The sequence below is a fragment of the Diabrotica undecimpunctata genome, chromosome 7 (genome assembly GCF_040954645.1).
Source record: "Diabrotica undecimpunctata isolate CICGRU chromosome 7, icDiaUnde3, whole genome shotgun sequence".
Classification (NCBI taxonomy): Eukaryota; Metazoa; Arthropoda; class Insecta; order Coleoptera; family Chrysomelidae; genus Diabrotica; species Diabrotica undecimpunctata.
Window position 1 is genome coordinate 65265238 of NC_092809.1, and position 23036 is coordinate 65288273.

The 23036-nt window shown below is 31.5% G+C and overlaps 1 protein-coding gene across 1 annotated transcript in view; it reads left to right on the forward strand.

Annotated features, from left to right (window-relative positions):
• Positions 1-1252: 1252 nt before the first annotated feature.
• LOC140446793 (microfibril-associated glycoprotein 4-like) overlaps positions 1253-23036 on the forward strand; it is a 42031-nt gene continuing 20247 nt past the window's right edge. The window contains exons 1-4 of the mRNA XM_072539382.1: positions 1253-1326; positions 4569-4698; positions 17414-17635; positions 22740-22961. Coding sequence (XP_072395483.1) covers positions 1258-1326; positions 4569-4698; positions 17414-17635; positions 22740-22961 — 643 coding nt within the window. The 5' untranslated portion in view covers positions 1253-1257. The remainder of the gene's footprint in view (positions 1327-4568; positions 4699-17413; positions 17636-22739; positions 22962-23036) is intronic.

The window sequence follows — 23036 nt, forward strand, 5'->3', positions numbered from 1 at the left end:
CGTTGACTCATGCCATTTTCTATGGCCTGAAAAGCAGACTGAAGATTTTGTTCTGTATATTGTTTGTGACACGTTTTATCTTTTCGGATATTTGGCATTTTTTATTCTAAAAATAAAAATTATTTAATAGTAATAATGCTACAATACGGACCCATCTTATTTGTGGTCTTCTTCTGGGCCGATGACATTAAGAAGATCGGAGGACACAACTGGAAGCAAGTGGCGCAAAATAGAAAACACTGGATTCATTTAGGGGAGGCCTATGTCCAAAGTTAAATTACTTTGTACAACTCAAATAATTGTAATTTTTTAAATACGAATCTGGACAAAAATTACTAATTACAGTTATTGGCCATCCTGTGGTTTAGTAATTGGCCGTCGCGTCGGTCAACCATTGTTTATTGCCTTAAAAAATAAAAAGAAATACTTGAAATATTCTATCTTGGACCAAACTAGGGTAAAAAAGCCTAAATTATAATAAATATTTTAATTCAAAATAGGTACAGCATTATATTACGGACATATTTAAGATACAGTGCTTGGCCACTCAAATTTACCGCCAAAAATTCATAACCTTACTATTAAAACCACTGACAATGTACTTCACTAAATCGCACTAAAACATTAATATACCAGATACATAATAGGTACTATTAGCCAAGAGAACTCACCTCGTAAATAGCCTTCTTTAACAAAAACTGGATGCAACTGTTAAGCTTCGAACAACACACGCCGTAACAACTAGATAATATTAACTGAGAGAGATGATATCTTAACCAAATATACAGCAATTTTACCAAATTTTATTGTAACCAAATTTGTTTTCTTATATTTTCTGAAAATCTTAATATTTCGGATTATTGTGAAAATGGTGCCAATCCAATCACTAGTGACCGGCCAACAACTGTACCCAGTACCCTATTATTCTTTTAACCCTTTATATAATTAACTTTATTTTTAAATTTCTATTTTTTAGGCAATATACAAATGTTTTAAATACGATAATTTAATAAATATCTGGTATCTAATATGTTAGAGGTCTTTTTAACGTTTAATCAATTTTAATACAGCTAAAGATAACACAAAAATAATGAAATAACATTCTGTAAAAAATTCCCGCATATTTTGCAAGATAAAAAAACCCACAAACTTATTAGTGGGTGTTAAAGGATAATAATTGTAAATTGTGACACTCTTTTCCTGTATAATCAAACTTATAAATAGCCAAAACATTTGATTTTATTTTAAATAATCACAATGATCTCGTTTGTGGTTCTTCTCTTAATATGTGTCAAATTTGGTGACTGTGTTTTTCTGCCTGAAAAAGTAAGTACTATAAACAATTTAAATAAAAACTTATTGTACACAACTTTGTAATTTATTTTAAAAGCTACAAAATGGTTTATATCAAGCCCTTTGTTTTAAAAAGGGTTGTGCTGAAAGAGCTTAAATATAGTGCTAAAAGCATCATAACACAACCTTAAGACAATCATATCTCGTTTAATATTTAGTTTATAGAAACAAAAAAATCAAAATCTTCAATAGAAAACAAAGCTGTTTTTGTATCCTTTTTAGTTGAGGAGTTGTAAAAAATTTTTTGAAAAATTTCGAAAATGGTGTCTTCATTTTAAAGTCGGATTTTTACTTAAACTTAAACTTAACCTTTTAAACCAGTTAAACTTACAAAATGTAATGTTCATAAATGAATGAAGTAAATTTTTAATGAACAATGAGTGATTTTGGCAGGGGGAAGTTTGTTAGTTTTTGCGTCACAAAAAATATAAATGGACTTTATTTTTGTTAGAAATTACCTTAATTTTCATGCAAATAACTTTTACCGTGGTCATTTTAAATTTTTTTTCAAAGATCTTTTAAAGCGTTTTCATAAATTTTGCCATGAAAAATGTATTGTTTGAGCTTATTAAGAGCATATAAATTTTTGTATTTGATGAATAATAGTCTGCAGTTTAACAGCCATACCTTTGTTAATATAAGTTTACGGGAATAATAAAAAATCAGTTTCTTTGTTTTATAAACCTCATTTTATATTAAAGAGTTTTTTAAATAAAATTTGAATTTTTACAGTTATTCGCGAAAAACTGTTTAAAACATGCCTTTTTGAAGTGTAATTTGTGAACTTGTAGTCACGGAGAACTTTAAAAAATATTGATTTTTCAAAAAAGCTCTTTAAAAAAAAAAGGAAAAACCTCAAAGGAATATTTTTGTCTTAAAATGTACTATTGTTATAAATACATTAATTTTTTTTATAAACTTTTTCCACACTCGAATTGGTGTGGTAAACACTCCCAGAGGACAAGCACATATTTTTAAATAGGGTACATTTTGATTTTTAACCCATTAGTGGCCAGATTATTTTTGGGAAGTTTTTAATGTGATGCTAATATTTTTTTGAGAGCAGTTTTATTAAAAAACATAAAAATAAATGAATATTCACATTCGGATTTATAAATCACTCAGTATATGATGTTACATATATGTAACGATAGAAGCTAATGGGTGAAAAAAATACTAAATATATCTGTAAACAGTTACTGTAAAACTATTTACTTAAAAACTGAAAATGATGAAAAAGGAATTTAAACATTTTGGCTTGTTTGATAGGTAACGAAACAATCAATATAGATACCTAAGTTACATTTTTTACACTTCGTGCGTTTTAAACTGTTGTTAAATCTTTTAGCACAACGTCTTCTATTGTCGTTTGAAATTTTATCAACTAGGTGTTCCATCCTATCATTACTAATTTCATCGGCTACTCTTTACTCATTAGAAGATAGAGATGGGGTCGTACCAGTGCCTTTGGGAGATAACAAATATTTCTTCAACTAATCTTGCACGATAGCCCTTCGAAAGTCGATTTGGCATATCTGAGAATTGTTCGATTTTCTATAAAAACACCACGCGTTATTGACTGAAACATCAATAAGCTATGTAAACAATGCCCAGTATCATTTTTGTTTCTAATTTGAATCCTGTATTGTCCAAAATTCTAATCCATTCGATTACCACCACCAGTTTTTTTGTTGTACTCTGTAAGTACTGCTGGTCTGCTAACTTGTATGTGTTTTTTTCCTTTTGCAAATAACATCTAAGATTTTTTTATTGGATTGATGCCATATCTATTTGAAGCAATTTCAAACTACGGAATTATCGACCCACTTAGCTACTAGTACAGCATCCATCTTAATAATATTAATTTCATAGTATCCCCTTTCCTTTTTCTGAATATTTTTTTTTAGCTAATAAAAGACAGCCTCTAGGTAAACGGTTTTCCCTTATAGTCCCCATGTCTTCGTATCCTTCTAAACGCAAATAAGACAATAAACTGAAGGTAGTAAATAAATTGTTAAAGTAAAATAAGAATCAAAAAGATTTCCGATTATCAGGTAGTTCTTCTATCATTTTCACCAGTGGTGCTGCCGCCTTTCCCAAATTTTTTTTGTCAATATCATTATTGATTTACAGATTTTCCTTAATATATCTCGAAACCAATCAAATAGCCCATCACTGTATTTAGACACCAGACTTTATAACCAAATCGTATGGGTTTGGCTCTTAAAAATTGCTTGCAGCTGTATTTACCGTAGTATTTGACCATACTTTCGTCGAAAGCCAGATCTTTTTTAGGAACAAAATACTTTCTGAATCGGTTCTTTTCCTTATTTATAAATGCCTGAATTTTCAGAGCTTATTACTAAATTTGCTCAAATCTGTTGCGTCTCATAGCATTATATACAAGTTCGTTTCTGGAGTCAAGACTTTGCTTCTAATCTATATGCTTGCTGGTAATGTTATTATAACCACTAAGAATCAATATAGCAATGAAACATTCCATTTCCTCTGGCGAGACTTCTGGGTTTTGTAGGTTCTTGAAAGTAGTATATTGGTTTGTTTCCTGTACCAGGAATAAAACGATTTCTTTATCTATGAATATTAACAACTGCTTTGTTTTCAAACAGTGAATAATCCGACTCAAAAAATTGTTTTTCGTTATATGTGGATCATAATCTTTTGGATATACCATATAAGAATGTTATGTAATATCGATAACATTTGTCAAATAAATGTTACCTTCTGTCGATTCTGACTGTTGAATAGGAATTTCTTCTACTAGTACAATTCTATCAGCAGTTCTAACTTCTGCATCGGCAAGTAGCTGACGTTTCCTCAAATTGTAAGTAATGTAAACATGTAAACATGATGTAAACACTAGTACCTTCGGACATGAAATAACTTGTTTTCAACTGAAAATTTGTGACGTAGGCGATAGAGGATCTATTTAGATGGCACCACTTTGCCGTTACATAATAGTAACGCTAGGAACTAATGGGCTAATCCATTTTTAAACTACCATGGAACTACCTGCAAACAAATCGATGTATGTAAAAAATTTAAAGGATTTCTACTATTTTTACCGTCATATCCTGGACTATTCCACAAAAAGCACTATTATATAAAATGTTTTCTGTCAAATCTGTTTACGGTTTATTTTTAATCTCTCATATAATTAGAACCGTTTTAAATTTATAATTATATTTTAATTTCAGGTATCAGCTGCAGAACCTGTTAATGTAAAATTTACAAAACTATTAGATGTCAAGGTAGAAGGTAGGGCTAACTCGTGGAAAAATGACTTGGGAAGATTTCTTTATCCGCAAAATGAGGACGATGATCTAGGTAAAACTGTTATTCGCCATTAATTTTAACCTAAATCTACTATTTTTGATACGTATATACACACTACCGTTAAAATTATACGACATTACAAATCTGAGTCAGCTTTGAGTATAATTTCGATACTCGAAAGCACTACCTAATTATTATTGCCTTAGTTTTATAAATTAGTAAATATCTACATCTCAAATATATTAGTTAAAACTTACTATTCCTACGATTTAAGTCCATAAATCTTTTATATCTTTATATCTTTGTTGGAAACATAAACACAAGGATTAACAGACCCAACTGCTCTTCAATTTTCCCATAATTTAATCTCAGGTTAATTTATTTTAATTATTTTATTTTAAAACCATAATTTTTTACTATTTTGCCTTTTTATAAATGCATTTCAATGTTAATATACTTCTACTTTTCTGATTTTGATACGCGAATTATGAATGTTCTTTTGAACAACACTTTTTTAAAAAGCACGAACAATCAAAATAAACTTTCATTTACCCTAGCAAAGATTTTAGTTACAACTTAAAATATATTATGCAAACTTCAACTGCAAATATAACAGATTATTATTACATTAATGTCACACTAAAAAAGGAGGTTTTACAATGCTTTATTTATAATAGTTCCACTTGCTGAATTTGCTGTTTAGTAAGTCGCAATAATTAATGTTGTAAGGCTCCGGAATATTCGGTGCTTATATGCGGTAACTTCTTATTGAATTCGCGTGATCGAATATACTGGATTTTAGCGGTCATTGTACTATAACTACTCCATCCCTTGAAGAAGTTTTGTGAGGGACGAACAAAACTTTTGCATTGGCTTCTTCTGGAGTTTAGTTGCTAGAATTTTAAACCTGTAACATAGATAAGCCAGATAATTTTAGTAAAGATATATTATAAATGAGTTGTCCTAAATGGTTACGTCTATGGTTCCACGATTTTGGGTTAATTGTCTCTAGTCTCGTGTTAAATTTAATTGGTCCAGAATATTCCTTGCTTGAAATGATTATTGGTTATTGTCAAAAATAAATCTATTGAGATTCTAGTTGATATTATGTTTCTTACTTATTATTTTTTGATTGTGTATTAGTAATGTAAATCTTTGCTTATTCCAGATTAAGGAAAATTATTCCTGAGTTGTCTTTCAGGTCCTTGGTTTTCAATTCCTTTCCGATGGTCAGGATAATTTTGTGGGGAATGTTCAAAATCAGTAATTGACTTAGGTTGATGTTTTATATTTTTCTTATGAACTGTGGCTTTTGATGTATTAACAGTCACTTTCACACAACAAATACAGTAAGAATGTTAAATATACAGTCAGAACCATTTGAAACAACCCAAGGAGTTAGACAAGGGGGAAGTCTCAGCCCAGTACTATTCATAAATAAAATAGATGAGATAGTGAAAGAATGTAAGAAAACATTCAAGAAATACTGCATTGGTTGGAACAAAATGCAAATGATAAATGCTGAGATGTGTATATTTGCAGACGACATAGTATTAATTGCGGAAACTGCAGAAAAACTGAAATACAACTTAGAGAAATGGAACCTAGAAGCAACCAAATACAACTTAAACGTAAACAAAGAGAAGAGTCAAATAATGAAAATATCAAGGAAACAAGGGACGGAAGATCAAATAGAAGTAATGATAGACCAACAAAAAGTAATACAGACAAATTCATACAAATACTTAGGAACAGTAATCAACAACAAAGGAGATATCGAGGATGATCTTAACAACAGAATGGAAAACACAGGAAAACTATTCCAAGCACTAAATAGAGGATTCCTTAATAACAAAGAAATATCAACAAAGACCAAGATGACAATATACAAAACAATATATAGACCTACAGAAAATTGGATATTAAACAAAAGACATCAGTGCAGAATTCAGGCATCAGAGATGAAATACCTCAGAAGAACGATAGGAGTAAAAAGAACTTATAGAATCAGAAATAAAGAAATAAGAGAAAGACTCAAAATTAAACCGATACTCGAGCCAATCAAGGAGAAAAAATTGGCATGGTTAGGACATCTAACCCGGATGGACAATAATAGACAAGTAAAAAGAGTGTGGGACGCCAAACCAATAATGACGAACAGAAGAAAAAGACCCATTAAAGAATGGAACAGTGACATATCGCAGATACTGCAGAGTAAGGGTAAGACTTGGCAGGAAGCAACACAGATGGCATCCAATAGGAAGGAATGGAGAAAGTTCGTTAAGAGCTAGGACACCTCAGAACACTGTCAAATATTGTAATTTAATGAATTGTATTGTAAACTGCCCAACACCGAAAGGTACAAATGGGTTCTACTGATTAAGTTAAGTAAAACAGTCACTTTGTTATTTTCTTTTATATGTTTTCAAAAATATCGCAGAAGTAATTTGTTTCTGGTCACTGTTTTCCGGGTATAAATCTTTGTGCTTGGTTTATACGTAATGAGAACTTGTCTCGATTCGTTTCTGTTTTTGATTACTTTCTCTTTGTATTCTTGTATATGCCAGTTAACTTCCTTGTATAGTTCTTGTGTTATCTTTCTATGATTTTGTACATAAATTATTTAGTATTATTTTCTTTATATCAACGTCAAATGGATCTCTTGCGTCGATATGTCAGTTTGGGATATCAATATGTCTTAACTTAGTTGCTGAATGTATAGAATTATTATACCCAATTATAGCGTATAGCACTTGTTCTTTTATCGATAACTTTGCTTAAGTGTTTCTTAGGATCCAAAAATGTTCAGTTAGTGTAGAATGAAACCTCTCAATCATCCCGTTGGATTGCGGATTCTCTGGCGTTGTATATTGGATTGAGATTTTATGTGAGTCGATAAATTCTTGTATTACCCCATTTTTGAATTGTCTACCATTATCGACTACTATCATTGTTGGGATTACATGGTGTGTTACAAAAATTAATAGAGCGTTGAGTACATTGATGGCATTTCCTCCATCTATTGGGTAGGCTTGTCCATACTTCGAAAATGCGTCTATTATGGTTAGAAATTTCTGTTCATTGCCCTGAAATAAATCGATGTGAACTATTTCTAGTGGTTTAGTAGGAGTTGGTGTAACCATAAATTTTGGCTTTGGAGGAATTTTGTCATAGTTTTTTTTTTGGCATATATCGCAGAAGTTTATGACATCTATGTTTTTCTTCATATTAAGCCAGTAATATTGTTTTCTTATTTGGTTTTCTGTTTCAGCTATTTCTCTATGGTTAGTTTTTCCTACATGATGGCTTGTTATAAAATCCTTTTGTTTTTCTTCGGTGTTAACATCTTTTAATAAAAGATTACATTTTACAAGGTCGTATGCGTTATTTTTAAACGTTTTTCTAAAATTTTTACAAAGACTTTTTCTTCATTTTCAAATAAATTCGCAAACTTCTTTTTCGGGTTGAGATGCTTCTTGAAAAAATTTATAGTATCGCCTTGTAACTAGTCTTTCGATAGTTGGATATGATAACGCTTTTTATTAGGAAAAGTTTGAACAATTGCTGGAGGTCGTGGGCTGTAGTGGACGGTTTTGATAATAATTTGGTTATTGTAACAGTTAAGTGGCTTTTCTAAAATAGGTATGTCAAGAACTGGATTTTCTACTGCTGTATGTCTTGTTTCATTTCCGTCTTTGTCTGTTTTGATCTTTTGTTTCAGCCATATCATCTGGGATATTTTCTGGGATTAATTGATTTGCTTTTTTCATTACAATCTCGTTGACTATTCGATCTTCATCTGGATTATTATATGTTGACCATCCATCATTTTCCATGTTGCCTAAATCATCAAAAACTTCCTTAATGTGAATTAATTTCTTTTGTGTGTATTTCAATTCGAGACAATGCATCTGCGATGGTGTTGACTTTGCCTTTTTTGTAAATTAACTCGTTCAAATTCTTCTAATTTTAGTTTCCAACGTACTAATTTGAAGTTCGGTTCCTTTAGGGAAAACAGGTATTGCAAGAGGCGGTGATCTGAAAGTATTTAAAATTTTCTTTCAAATAAGTAAGGTCGGAAATACTTAGTTGCCCATACTAACATTTCCTTTTCTATTGTTGAGTAGTTGGTTTCTGTTTCATTTATTGTTTTGGAAGCGAATGCGATCGGTTTATCACTGCCAACTGGTCTTTGGGAAAGTACTGCTCCAATGGCGTAATTGCTGGCATCTGTTGCTGCTGTGAGGGTAAATGGTTTAAAAAAATCAGGGTATTGCAATAACGGCTCATTAATAATTTTTTGCATGCGTTAAAGCATTCTATAAATTTGGTTGTATGTTTGATTTTAGCATCCTTTTTCAAGCAGTTTGTAAAAAGGTTTGGTGATTTTTGCAAAATCTCGAGTAAACTTCCTGTGGTATCCTAGGAGTCCAAAAAATCCTCTTATTTCCTTTGCTGTTTTCGGAATTGGGTATTTTTCAATCGCTTCTATTTTAACTTTCTTTTTTAAAAGCTCGCATTTATCGACGGACTTCTAATCGGACTTCTCTTAGTTGTTAAAATACCTTTGTGAGATTAACAATGTGTTCTTGCAGTGTCGTCCATGTAGACAAGACAGATCTCTTCTTGGAGTCCTTTTAATACTTTGTCCATCATGCGTTTTAACGTAGAGGGAGCATTCTTAAGTCAAAATGGCATTCTTACATATTCGTAGTCTCGATTTTCAACATTAAATGCTGTTTTGGGACAAAGTCTTCTTCAGCCATCTCAATTTGATGAAATACGCTCGCTAGATCAAGGGTAGTAAAATACTGGCGTCGTCTAAATTTGTCAAGAATATCGGTAATACGAGGAATCTTATATCGGTCTTCTATTGTTTTCTCGTTGACCTTCCTATAATATACCACTATTCTTCACTTGATTTTACCGGAGGAATCTAGTTTTTTTGGCACGATCCATATGGGTGATGACCATGGTAATTGGCTCGGTCTAATGATGCCTTGATCTAACATTGAAGATATTTGTTTCTTTACTTCTTCCTTATGTAAATATGGGTACCGGTATGATTTCGTATTATACTGGTTCTTTATCTTTGGTTTTGATATGGTGTTTAACTTCGTTAGTAAAGCTTAGAGAAGTGTCTGGTTGGTGAAATATATCAAAGAATTTTCGGCATAGGCGGCGAACTTGTTCCTCTTCTTCTTGGTTAAGATGTTCGGTTTTAATAAAATCGTCGATATCTTGCCTGTATCCTGGTCCGACGGTTGTTTACATGAAATATATATGAAAATCTTCGATGTATATTTCCTTAGTATCAAGTGGTTCCCTAAGGGAAAGATGAATAGGTTCTGACGTAAAGTTGGCAATTTCGGTCGAATAAAGATGGTTTTCGGCGTTGCTACGAGATTCTCGTACTACGACGTCTTATAAAGTTTGTCTGGGGATAATGATAGTTCCATTTTTTCCTTTACTGAAACTTTAACTTGGATAATGGAATTTGGTTCCCAGTAAATAAAATAAAATTGCGTTTTATTTGTTTCATAAGATTTAATAGGGATTGTAGAATTTTTTGTAACTAGAAGTGATTTAGGAAAATTAAATTGAGCTTCACAGATTTTTAAATTGTCAAGGCCAATAAGTCCATCAAAAGTTTTGTGGAATTTAAACAGATACAATTTCATCTTGTTGTCAGAATTAAATTCTGGAAATAAAGAAATTTCCGCACAATATTTTGTGAATAATTTTGAAAAATCGATGTAACAATGAAAGGTTCATGTTTTATGTAATTTGGAAAATAGGAAGAATCTATTTCTGGATAAAGAAAAGCTTTTGTGCATCCTGTATCGATAAGAAATCGTAAAGAAGGTTTAGAAATTTCGATATAGGGGAGGTTCTTTTTATCTGAAAATGAATTGAGCTCTATTAGGTTTCGGCTGCTTCGCCTGGGTCCCTGGAAAATTTACACCTTCTTCGTACTCTGGTTGTTGATTATCGTAAACATCTTGGAAATTCTCGTAATCAGATTCATAGTCCTGGTAGTTAACAATATCTTCTTCCCTATCTGCTTGGCATTGTATATTGTATAATTCTTCGACAGTAAACTTTGGCTGTGCTCGGTAGTTTGGTGTGAAGTTTTGGCGGCCCTTGTTTGTAGTACCTGATATTCCACTTATAGGTCTCGGTCTAGGCTGCTGTGATTGTCCCGGTTTGGGTACCCATACATTTGACTGGTTCTGGGATCTGAATGGTAAATAATTTGAATTTTGTCTAAATTGGTTGAAGTTTGGCTGTCGGAGTAGCTGTTGGAACTGGTTCTGTCAGTAGAATTGCCTAACCGGTTGCTGCCATTGAGGAGATGCAAAATTTGGCTGTTGATAAAATGGTTTTTGGATAAGTACTTGATGAGTTGTTCTTTGCGGTCGACGTTCTTGGTAATTTTTATTTCTTCCTGATGTTGTGGATTGAGTTATCTGATTTTTTTAAAGATATCGTATATTACTTTCTTCTTGCACATATATTGCTGTTGCTAAAATTCCTGGTCTGATTGCTCTAATAACGGAACCCATTGGTTCTCGTATCTATGCTAGAAATGTTGTGAGAGCTTGTTGATGGAAAAATTTTTGTTTGCTTCTTTTTATATCAGCATTTATAGTATGTAATTCTATATAATTGTTAATACAGCTTAAAAGTCCCATTATTTTTTCGTAAAAATGCATGATAGATTCTGTTAAGCTTTGTCTCAAATTTACTAGGTCCCTTGTAAACGAGTTTTCATTTCTCCGATCTCCAAAATTTTCAATTAATGTATTTTTTATTTCATCCCAAGTTTCACATGTATATGCAGATATTACTTCTTTTGCTCTACCTGTTAATTTACTTATAATACCGTGAAGCAAAAATTGATTTTGTATATTAACTGCATTAAGTCTATCATTATAATGGTTTAAAAGTAATGTCGAAACTTTAAGAAATTCATGTAGTTCATTTGGATTTCCGTCAAAATTTGGAAGAATGCATACATTTTTTACGTCAAATTGTGGAACTGCCATATTTTTGAGAATTATTTATATTTATATGTGATATTTTTAAATTATTTTTAAAATTATCTATATTTATAGGTGATACTCTTAAATTATTTATTCTTTTTATTAAATCTATCTTTTAGCAGTTATTTAATTTTTTGTTTAAATTAGCTTCTAAATATAACTCAAATCATCTAAGAACTCAGAGGAGTCTGATATAAAAATCGTTTTCATTAATATATATCTTCTTATTTCTAAGTAATAAAATTCGCTTACAAGATAAAGATGATGCTGATATGCAGGCGGTTTTCTTAGGGCTTGTTCTTGAAATAGTGGATAAACACTTAAAAGTGAAGAGTAAAGACTCTTCAACTTCCTTACTGACTCTGCGCCAATTGTGAATGTTCTTTTGAAAAACGCTTTTTTTAAAAAGCACGAACACTCACAATAAACTTTTATTTACACTAGCAAAGATTTTAGTTACAACTCAAAATATATTATTCTAACTTCAAATACAAATATAACAGATTATTATAACATTAATGTCCAGACTAAAAAAAAGGAGGTTTTACAATGGTTTATTTAGAATAATTCCAATGTTTTATTGATGATGTAAGGCTCCGGAATATACGGTGCTGATATGCGGTAACTTCTTATTGAATTCGCGTGGTCGAATATATTGGATTCTAGCGTTCATTGTACTATAACTCGTGTCATTTTGTCAATGTTTTTAAGTAATTCAATGGTGGTCCTATCCATAAGGAAAAAATATTTGAAGTAATATTAACATGGCTGACCATTGTGTTAATATTTAAATTAAATATACAATATGTCATTGAAAAAATGCAAAAAGATAAAAAACGCGAAAAAAGTGAATCAACTAGGAATGTAAACAAAGTTTAAAGCTAAAAACGAACAAAGATTGAGCTATTACTAAGACAGACAGATCAGAATAGAGAAGCTAACCAATAATTAAAACATAAACGAGAAAAGTGTTGAAGAAGGAAGACAAAATAATACCTAGGCAATTGGATAAAGAAAGCTGAAAGCAACCACAGACCCGGTCAATCTAGACAGTTTTATTAAAACACTAAAGGGCAATTAAATACATTGTCCAAAATTGATAAAAGATGGTAGAGGACAACGTCTCATCTATGACAGTCGGATCATCGAAAATACGGATAAAAGCTAATAATGAAGAGAGCATTTCATGCAATTGTCAAATATTGACCACTCAATAGTAACATATTATGAACAAAAGAGTACCGCTTAGCAGAACTCAAAATAGCGTTACCAGCGCTTGAAGCAGTAAAGGTAGTTGATGGATTCGACCGTTATTTGATGGAAATTTATTTTATGTAACAATAAAACACTGAAAACTTTGTTCTCCATATTTCATAAACCTACCCATACTGACACGACTATTCACAATTTATCATCCCATCCCACACAACATAAACTGGCAGCCTACCATAGTATGTTACATAGATTAACAGCAATTCCCATGTCAAAATACAATTTTAAGACAGAATTAAATATCATTAAGCAAATAGCAGTAAACAATGGATACAACGAACAAACAATTAATAAAATGTTAAATCAAAAACTACACAAGAGAGCCCTGAACTTAGTATTTCCACCACCATAGAAAAAACCCAGTACCTTCTGCTCGATTACATATACAGGCAAAATATCAACAAAAATAGCCAAACACATAAAAAAGAAAGGAATAACACCAGCTTTCAGAACAAATAACAACCTAGGCAAATATATTAAAAACAACAAGAGCCAACATAAAAAACACTTACACAGTGGTGTGTACAAACTTAAATGTGGCGACTGCCCAAAAACTTACATTGGTCAAACAATTAGAAATTTTAATAAACGAATAGCTGAACATAAAAGGGCTTTCAATAATAGAAAAACAGATTCTACATACGCACTTCACCTTCTAGATCATAATCATTCTTTTAATGACGAATTTAAAATTCTACACATTCAAAATAAAGGCCTTAAGCTATCTTTGTTAGAATCTATGGAAATCAACAAATTAAAAAACACAGATATAATTCTGAATGACCAGCTTGAGACAAACAGTTCTCCCCTCCTCAACCTATTTCATTAGATACTATAAAGTGTAAACCCATGCCAAAAACAGATGACTTGAGAAAGGCAATTAGCCGAAACAGCTGTAGTGATAAGAATTTAAAATAAATTTTGTGGAAGTTTTGAAAACAAAGTTTTCAGTGTTTTATTGTTACATAAGTAAAGGTAGCACTACTGGCAGTAAGAAATAAAAAAAAACTTAGGCCAGGATGGCATCCATGCGGATCTGATTAAGAAAGATGGAAAACAACTTTACATATAAATACACCTGATAAATAAAATATGACAAAGAAAATAAATACTAATAGAATAACGTAAAAAGCACATAGTACCCGTCCGCAAAAAGCGAGACAAACATGTATGTAAGTATTATAGGGTATTATCATTAACCGACAAAGTTGTGTCGATTATTATACTGAGAAAATTAATTCTGTACGCAGAACCAATAATGTGAGAATAAGTGATTAACAGTGAGGAGGTTAATTTAACAATAGACCAGATATTCATCTTGCGCCAAATTTTAAAAAAGAATTGGGAATACAACAAAGATGTACATCAAATTTTTGTTGATTTTTAACAAGCGGATGTCTATGTAAACCTGAGCAAGATACTTTTAATTTGTTTCATCTTTTTATTTTAGACCATGTACCCATACTCATGCATTCGTAATTAACGAAGCTCCATTTGAGTTTGGCAAATTTTTGTTGTAATACCCTCGACTTTTGTTTTTAAACTTGCTCAGTCGTTCCTATCTTTATCTCACAGTTCTTTTTTTCTTAGTGTGATGGCTAGTTTATTCAAATTTGCTTTGTTGATTGTCTAGGTTCTTCTTCTTCTTATGGTGCCCTATCCAATTAGTGGATGTTGGCGACAATTCTGTCATACTCCTCTTGATCTTGTGTGGCTCTAAAGAGTGCATAGGCATCGAGGTTTGTCCAATCCCTTATATTTTTAAGCCATAAGTATTTCTTTCTTCCGATGCTCCATTTTCCTTCTATCTTATCCCTTCCATAATAAGCTTTAAGAACTGGTACTTGGAATTTCGAAATATATGACCCAGGTAAGCAGTTTTTCTTCTTTTTATTATTGGCAGCAATTCTCGTTCTCTGCCCATTCCATTTTATTATTCGCAATTTGTTGTGTGATCTGTCCAGATAATTTTAAGTAGTCTTCTAAATACCCACATTTTAAAGGCCTTCAATCGGTTCATCACATTGGCATTTATGGTCTAGGTTTTTACACCATATAGCAGTATGGAGTAAATGTAACATTTTACAAAGCGATATTGAAGCGTTAAGTTAAGGCTGCTGTTGCTTAGCAAGGTTCTCATATTAGTAAATGCTGTTCTGGTTTGCTCAATCCTTCTTTGTAATTGATGTCGTAATTGTCCAAGTTAAATATTCACATGTCATAAAAGAAAAAATGAACTCATTGGACAATTCTTTAAGTATTGTGGTGTATTGTGTCTTATTGCTCTTCTAGTGATTTCCGTTATTTGGTTCTCTTTTTCAAGTTTACGAAATTGACCTAGATAGATACATCCCTACACTTGTCCTATCTCACTGCCATTTATAGATTACGTCTGAGGTCGTCATGTTTGTCATTATTTTTGTTTTTGTCATTTTCATTTTTAGGCTGACGTATTGGGAGCTGTCTACGAGTTCCTCTATCATGATGTGTACTTTCTCAAATGTGCTCAGTAAATCACGTCGTTAGCGAATTTTTGGTGGTTTATCTTATTACAATTAACATTGATGACGTATGTTGAATAATTTCTAATTTTAAAGACGTCTTCTAGGCGTTGATTCTTCTTCTTCTTCTCATGGCGCCGTCTCCTTTCAAAGGTTGGCGATCCAAATGGCAATTGTGGTTTTGGAATCTGCTGCGCGAAAGATTTCTGCGGATGAGCGGTCGAACCATCTCCTCAGGTCTTTCAGCCATGAGTTCTGGCATCTTCCTACTGATCTTTTGCCCTGTACTTTTCCTTTCAGTATAACTTGAAGTAATTCGTATCTTTCGCGTCTCAACACATGACCCAAGTATTGCATTTTCCTCTTTTTGATTATTCTTAGTAATTCTTTTTGTTTACACATTCGACGAAGTACCTCAATATTAGTAACTCTTTTTATCCATGGAATTCTCAACATTCGTTTGTATATATACATCTCAAAGGCATCTATTTTTTTTTTTTCTATTTCAGAGTCCATTGTCCAACTTTCACAGCCATACAGTAAGACAGAAAAAATGTAACATCTAATCATTCGGATTCTAAGCTGCAGACTAAGGTCTGATCTTGTAAAAAATGTTTTCGTGCTCATGAATGTTTTCCTTGCTTGTTCGATTCTTGATAGTATTTCTTTTTTGGATTACACTGACTGTTGATATTTGCTTCCAAATATTTTATGGAATTTACCTGTTCTATCATTTGACCCTGGGCATACACATGTACGTTTATTGTCTAACTTCTCTCTTAATAGGGATCGAATTTATATTTTCGTCCAGCTGTACTATCTACTAACCAATATCTGCTCTTTTTTCTTTATAAATTAGGTCACGAAGTTTTACCTGCTATAAGTCATAGCTGAACTGAATTTTTTTTGTACGTGCTGAATATCTGATCATTATTTAAACTAGTGATTTCACACATACGGTGTGTTTGTGGATGAATTGGCGCTATCTGGTGTAGGATTGTGCTAAAGCTCTCAAGCTTTTTTTGCTTTTCTTAGGGTGAAAATTAATCAAGTTAACCCATCCCTAATGATGGCTGGCGTGTATTGGATTCAGAGTAGAGAAGTACATCCGAACCAAGAAGGTTCAACAATCGGATGCCTTCCTGTTATCCTGCCTCTCAACTAAAATCACCCTCTCCTGCTTGTGCGCAGTTGACTGCCGTTGGTCCGGCTGATGTTTCTCTTCTTCTTCGTTCTTCTTAATGACTGCTCGGATGTAATTGTGTACATTATTCTATCCAAACTTATTTTCCGCCATTTCACGTCATCTCTCTCACAGCCACAGGGGTCATACCTGTTTTTCTATACATTATGTTTCTTTCCACTGTCCATCGACTACAATTTAGCATTCTATGGGTAAAGTGTGTGTGTATGTGTGTGTAAGAATCAGAGTATTCGCAGTATAGGCATTTGTATGTATCTATACCTGTCAAGCTAAATATGGGCTCTATTGCTCGCCTCTATTCGTTTTAAATGGACTGAAAATCCAACTTTAGTCCCTTTAGGTAAGTTCTACCCTTAACAATTAATATTATAATTAAAGGTACAACTACAGAGAGGCGTGTGTAAATATAGTGGTAAGAAACTGCTGATCAGGAGGTAACCAAGTTTTAGTCGAATGTGATCTATTTCGGTTTTTATATATAATCATTTCTTTGTTCCTTCGTTTCTATATTGAGATATGGTGAACTTGTATTCTTGGATAAATTTAGCATAGTTTGCATGAGCTTCTTTTCCATTATTCTTACAAATTTTCCAATATCCATTACTACAAAACATATTTTATCATTTAAGTCACCCAAATAGAAATATGTATAAAAGGAAAGACAGTTAAGATTATGTATAACGTTAATCAGCATACTCATTTTGCTTGTTTTATTGCTATTTAGGTTTATCTTTCTTTTGTAGGTACCAAAGAAGAGTACGTACAGGTTCCCATGAAGTTTTCATTTGCAATCGATAGAGTAAATAGTTTACAGGAATATGAAAACACTTTAAAAAATGTATTTGATCAGTGCAAGTACCTAGTTGGTAAAAGCCAAATATCGTTTTGTCGCTTAAATCCAGTAAGAACATTGTCCGAAACTGAAAATACCTATCCAAGGAGTTGCAGAGAAATTTTAGAAAGTGGTAAGAAAGTAAAAATGTTTAGAGTTATAAATAATATATATATACTACATTTACCATAAAATATTCTTTTTCAGCTCTAAAATTTCTCTAATTAAGTTGGTAGTTTTTGTAGCCATTATAGTTTTCTCTAACGTAAGTCCAGGTAGCCATATTTATATATTCATATTTGACAAAATTTTATCTATTACACAATTGAAATTTATCATATATATCCATGTCCAATGAGGATTTTATTATAACCTTCATTATCAATGTTTCTTGCATAGTTTCTTGCAATATTTCTTGCATATGCAGTTTCGCATACTACAATTTACTATTCATCTTCATTTCTACGGTACCTGGTAAATTAAATGATGCCGGTACAAGAACTATTAATCAGTGATTTAGAAAACATAGTTCAAACTATCCTGGTTTAGCTTGTGATGGGTGATCATCGGTTTTATTGTAACTGTTTGACAATTAGAGGGGAAGTTTTTAAGGGGAGAAATACTAACAAATAATATAGGAAATAGGTATTGTGTAATTGTTTGTAAAAAAGAATGTGATGTGTTATATTATTTAAAAGTTATTTACATATATTCAATAAGTATATTTTGGAAATGTTTGTTAATTTATTGAATTTTTTATTAAAATAGACAGCTATATGACAATAAATGAAGGTAGATGTATAATTTGTGGGTAAGCAATAACTCCAACTTGTAATTATCAAAATTATGATAAATTAATTTGGTTTCTGTTTTGGCAGAAAGATTGTGATGTCAAAATATATTAAAATTAAAAGACTTAGGGAAAAACAGAACACAATCAAAAAGACAAAACACTCATTTAATTTAAAAAAAGGGCACTTAGTGATACTACATCACTTATAGGAGAAGAACTGGCAAAAAAATTAAAAAATTAGTTTTTTTGTTGTCTACTAGATTTTTTTTAACTAATTAATAATTCTTGTACCGGCATCATTTAATTTACCAGGTACCGTAACACCTGAAGATGCATAGCAAATTATAGTATGCGAAGCCGGTCGTTGGTGGTACCAAAATTTTAAAACATAGTTTTTTATTCAAATTATTTTAACAAATTAAAATAAAAAAATCTTAACTATCTAGTTTGTAAGATATTTATAAAAACATTGTTTTATATGTAGTGCTACATTACATTTATTGCAGCAACAATTACATTTTTTGTAGCACAACGAGTTTGAGTGTCCTTATAGACAATAAGGTGGTCCATCCGATGGTATCTTGAGTGACTATGCAAATTGGCTGAAGGTTTGCTGGGTCCTCTTTTTGTTGTCTTTTAAAAGATTCAGAGATCCCTACTGTAATTATGAGACTATGCTCTAAATAGTCGATTTTACCACCACTAATTCTATGGAGTTGACTGGTATTTTATTTTGCTAGATCCACTATGTGGTTTATTATGGAAAAATACAATTTCTTGCCACGGATGGCTACTCCGCATTACCGATATTTATATCTGCCCGATCGACGCCACCAATGTTTTCATTATTACTGTTTTATAATATTAGGTTGATCAACAAGCACCTTTTTTTTTCGTTTTGTGAATACCGTTATACTTGCTTTTGTTGAATATATCTGACTGTGATTGGATATTATAAAGACAGTATTATTCTCATTCCAGTTGCAAACTACTATTCCACTTTCCTCTGCCGTGTAGTAGTCAAACGAACCCCTTTCTTTCTTTTTCAGTATGTCTAAACCCTCAATATCACAATCTTTACCTAGGCGATTTTCTCTTATTGTAGCATCTTCCATCAAGAAGATGTATTCTTGATGTAAGTTCTTCCAAAAGCAGCAGCGTGGTAAAATAGTTGTCAAAATATATACCATAGCGTAATTTTAATTTAGACGCCTTGACTTCTAGGGCATTAACAAATTGTAAGACAACAGTAGGTCCCAAACCAAGAAGTTTATATTTATCTTGAATAGTGGATGAAGATCCCTGATATGGATCAAACCACTCCAAATAACCTAGCCTAGTTGTCCACATCCAAAAGTTATATCCCTATCTGATAAGTTTACCACGGATAAACTCCTTGGATCCACGTTTTCCAAAATACGGAACCATTGACTCATCCAAGCTGTGGTATTCTTTCTGTGGTTCTAAATCAAAAAATTTTTGATTCATTACATTAATCAATGGTCGAACCTTTAAAAATTGGTCCTGTGTATCTAATTTTGCATTGTAACAGCAATGAATATTCTGTATGATAAATATGACATGGTTTCTAGACATTGCATTAGCTACAAGGTCGTAAATAGAATCAAAAGATTTTTTCCAGTACATATCTCGCCTAGGAACACTCATATATCCATTATATAATAAAATTTCAAGAAAACATTTAATTTCGTTTGTTGTAATATCGCCTTCACGAGTATGTAAATTAGCGTACATATTTAAACATTTAACAAGCATCTGAATAACTATATCATCAAAAAATAGGAAAAAAGTATCTACCGGGGAAACAATGTTTTTTAGACCTTGTATTATACTCTAACTTGAAATCTTGCTATGTATATCTCTCTTGGCCCATCGATAGTTTTTGCGGCGTTTGCTTTTCTGCTATTTCACATTTACTGTAAGAGCTACTTGTTTTTTAGACTTTGACGTAGTCTTTTTAGAGTGCGGCAAAGGGATGTCATCTTCATCTTCATTTATATCGGATTTGGTATAGGTTTTTGGATCATTTATGACTATTTTTGTCTCTAATCGTAGTTGATTTCCTGGCAAGTTACTTATTTTCACAGCATCTTCATCACCGCTGTCCTCATCAATCTCTTCCCCATCTTTGAGTGAAAAAATAATTATGTCGTCAGGAAGTTTATTATTTGACAGATTTTCTATCTTGAATATCTGCAAATATACAAAAATAATAATAGTTTTTCTATTATAAACTTTTTTACTTATAATATTAAAGGCATTTTAAATACAGACATAAAATATCTTTGAAATTAAGGGATCTAAACAATATATTTTTCTCACCTTCTATCAGCCATGTTGGGAAACTATAAACAGTCTTTCAGGTAACCTTAAAAATTCTGCAGAAAACACCAGACTTATAAAACAATTGTTAATTTTTTTTATTAAAATGGCTTCTTGTTACACGAAACAGCACGCCATCTCTTAGTAACTAGCAAAATAATTAAATTACAGGCAGTATTGTAGCAAGCCTTTTAAAAGGACGGTGGCCTTAAATGTGTTTATGTATTTGCTTTCATGACAAATTAAAATGTTTGTAAATAAATATAAGTTTTATGGATCAGCTAATTGTCATATTTTAGTTTTTATTTAAATAAAGTTAACCTTGATAATTATTTAACAATTCAGAAAGGTTTAATATTTCATTTCGACATATCACAGTCACTATTATCCTTTTCTGTCATTTGGTATCCAACCAAAATTATAAGTTTTCTTAGAATGTAACAATTGTTGATAAACATAGCTTTAATTCTGTTTTGTTAAAAGGTTAAACTCATTGTATGGTTTGTTGAAAAATTTGGATATTTTTATTTGTAATACCTATATATATGAAATAAAAATAAATATGTAATGTTTCTCTTTAAACAAGGAGTTAAAAATTGTTCCTTTAAAAAATATTTTTACCCTTTAAATTTTTTAGAAAAGAAAAACTTCCTTTATAAACAACAAGAGGATTTTTTAAACGGCGTCCATTTTAAATAGTTTAGGAATCTTCTTGTGTAGTGTTGCCAGGACATCTCAGTAAGAATTTTTTTGATTTATTTTTCGTAGTTAGTTTCTTTCACTCCCTTAAATAAAAGAATTCTTATCCACGACCTAGCTCTCCAACCAAAGCACGAGTTTGTTTACCCTCTCCAGCCCAGTAATTATTCAGTCTCCTCTTTCAACCCCCTATAAGCAAATTATATAAATTGTTAAAAGCTGCACGTCCAATTGTTTTTTTTTTTTTTATTTTGAGTATATAATCAAAAACTATATCTCTGATTTCTTTCAGATTTTTTCGTTTGATGGGTTATCTTGAAAAAGCCGAAAAACTGTTTTTGGGGGTTTTGGGGTTTTTTTATTTTATAAATGTCAAAATAGATTAAATTAGGGTTTTTTGTAAAACAGTTTTATATAATTTAAAAAACATGCTCTTTTCGTGGTTTTAAAGGGTTTTTTGGAGTTATTGTTATTTTGTTGACTGAAAATATAGCAAATACTCTACAAAATAGTTTTTTTTAGCTTTTTAATCACGGTATACCTACCATAAGAAAAAATCTAAAAAAAATCATTGATATGGTATTTGATCAAATACACGAAACAAACAAAAATTGGGCCTGCAGCCACCTCAAAAAAAAGTTATAGCCTTTTTCCGAAAAAAAAAAATACATTTTTGGTTATGTACATGTTTGATTATGTGTCTATAAAAATAGACAAATTGCACCGATTCTTTATTTTTTTTTCAAAAAAAGTAAAAATATAAGAAAATTGATCTGTGTCGATGAAAAAAACTTATTTAACCGCGCCAAACCCCTAAAATGGTGAAAAATTTGTTTAATTGTTTATATGGGTTTTAAAAATGTTTTGCAAATTTTTAGATATCCTAAAGACCCCATTTTTTTTAATAAATACAACCTATAAGAAACCTTAATTTAATCTATTTTGAAGTTTATGAAATATAAAAAATCCTAAAGACTCCAAAGAAGAAGAAATTTTAAAATTTTTAAAGATGGATCCAATATATAAAATAATAAAAAATAAGACCTGCAGCTATCTACCTCCAAAAAAAGTCGTGTGGTGCGCCATCTTAAAAAATCTGAAAAACTGAGTATTTGGTTAACAAAACACTTTTTTGGTTACGTACACTCAACCTACGGGTCTATAAAAAATAGACATAACAAAAAATTAATTTGATTGCATTCTACCTTTAAAAACAAAAAGTTAACGCTTTTGGTGGTGAGGTGTGAGTGGAGGGGGTTAGCGGGCTAAAATTGAGCTGAACCCTTTTTTAATTACATAAAACGTAAAAAAATTAAAAAATATGAATTCTGGGAGTAAGGGCATTTTGCCTATCTTAACGTGGGGTACCGTTTATACGTTTATTACATTATTACTATTTCAGGTAACAATAAGTCAGGTGTATACATAATCAAACCTAGAACAAGTAACAAGCCGTTTGCTGTTTTGTGTGATATGGAAACCAAGGGGGGCGGGTGGACTCATATTCAGAAGAGGTTTGATGGGTCCCAAGATTTTTATCTACCTTGGAGAGACTACAAATTTGGTTTTGGTGATCTTATGGGTGAATTTTGGATTGGATTGGAAAATATTTACCATATGACAGGTAATATAATATTAGTTAAAGTGACTGCACTGTAACTACAAAAGCAGTATTGTATTTTCCTTTCTTTGAATGTGC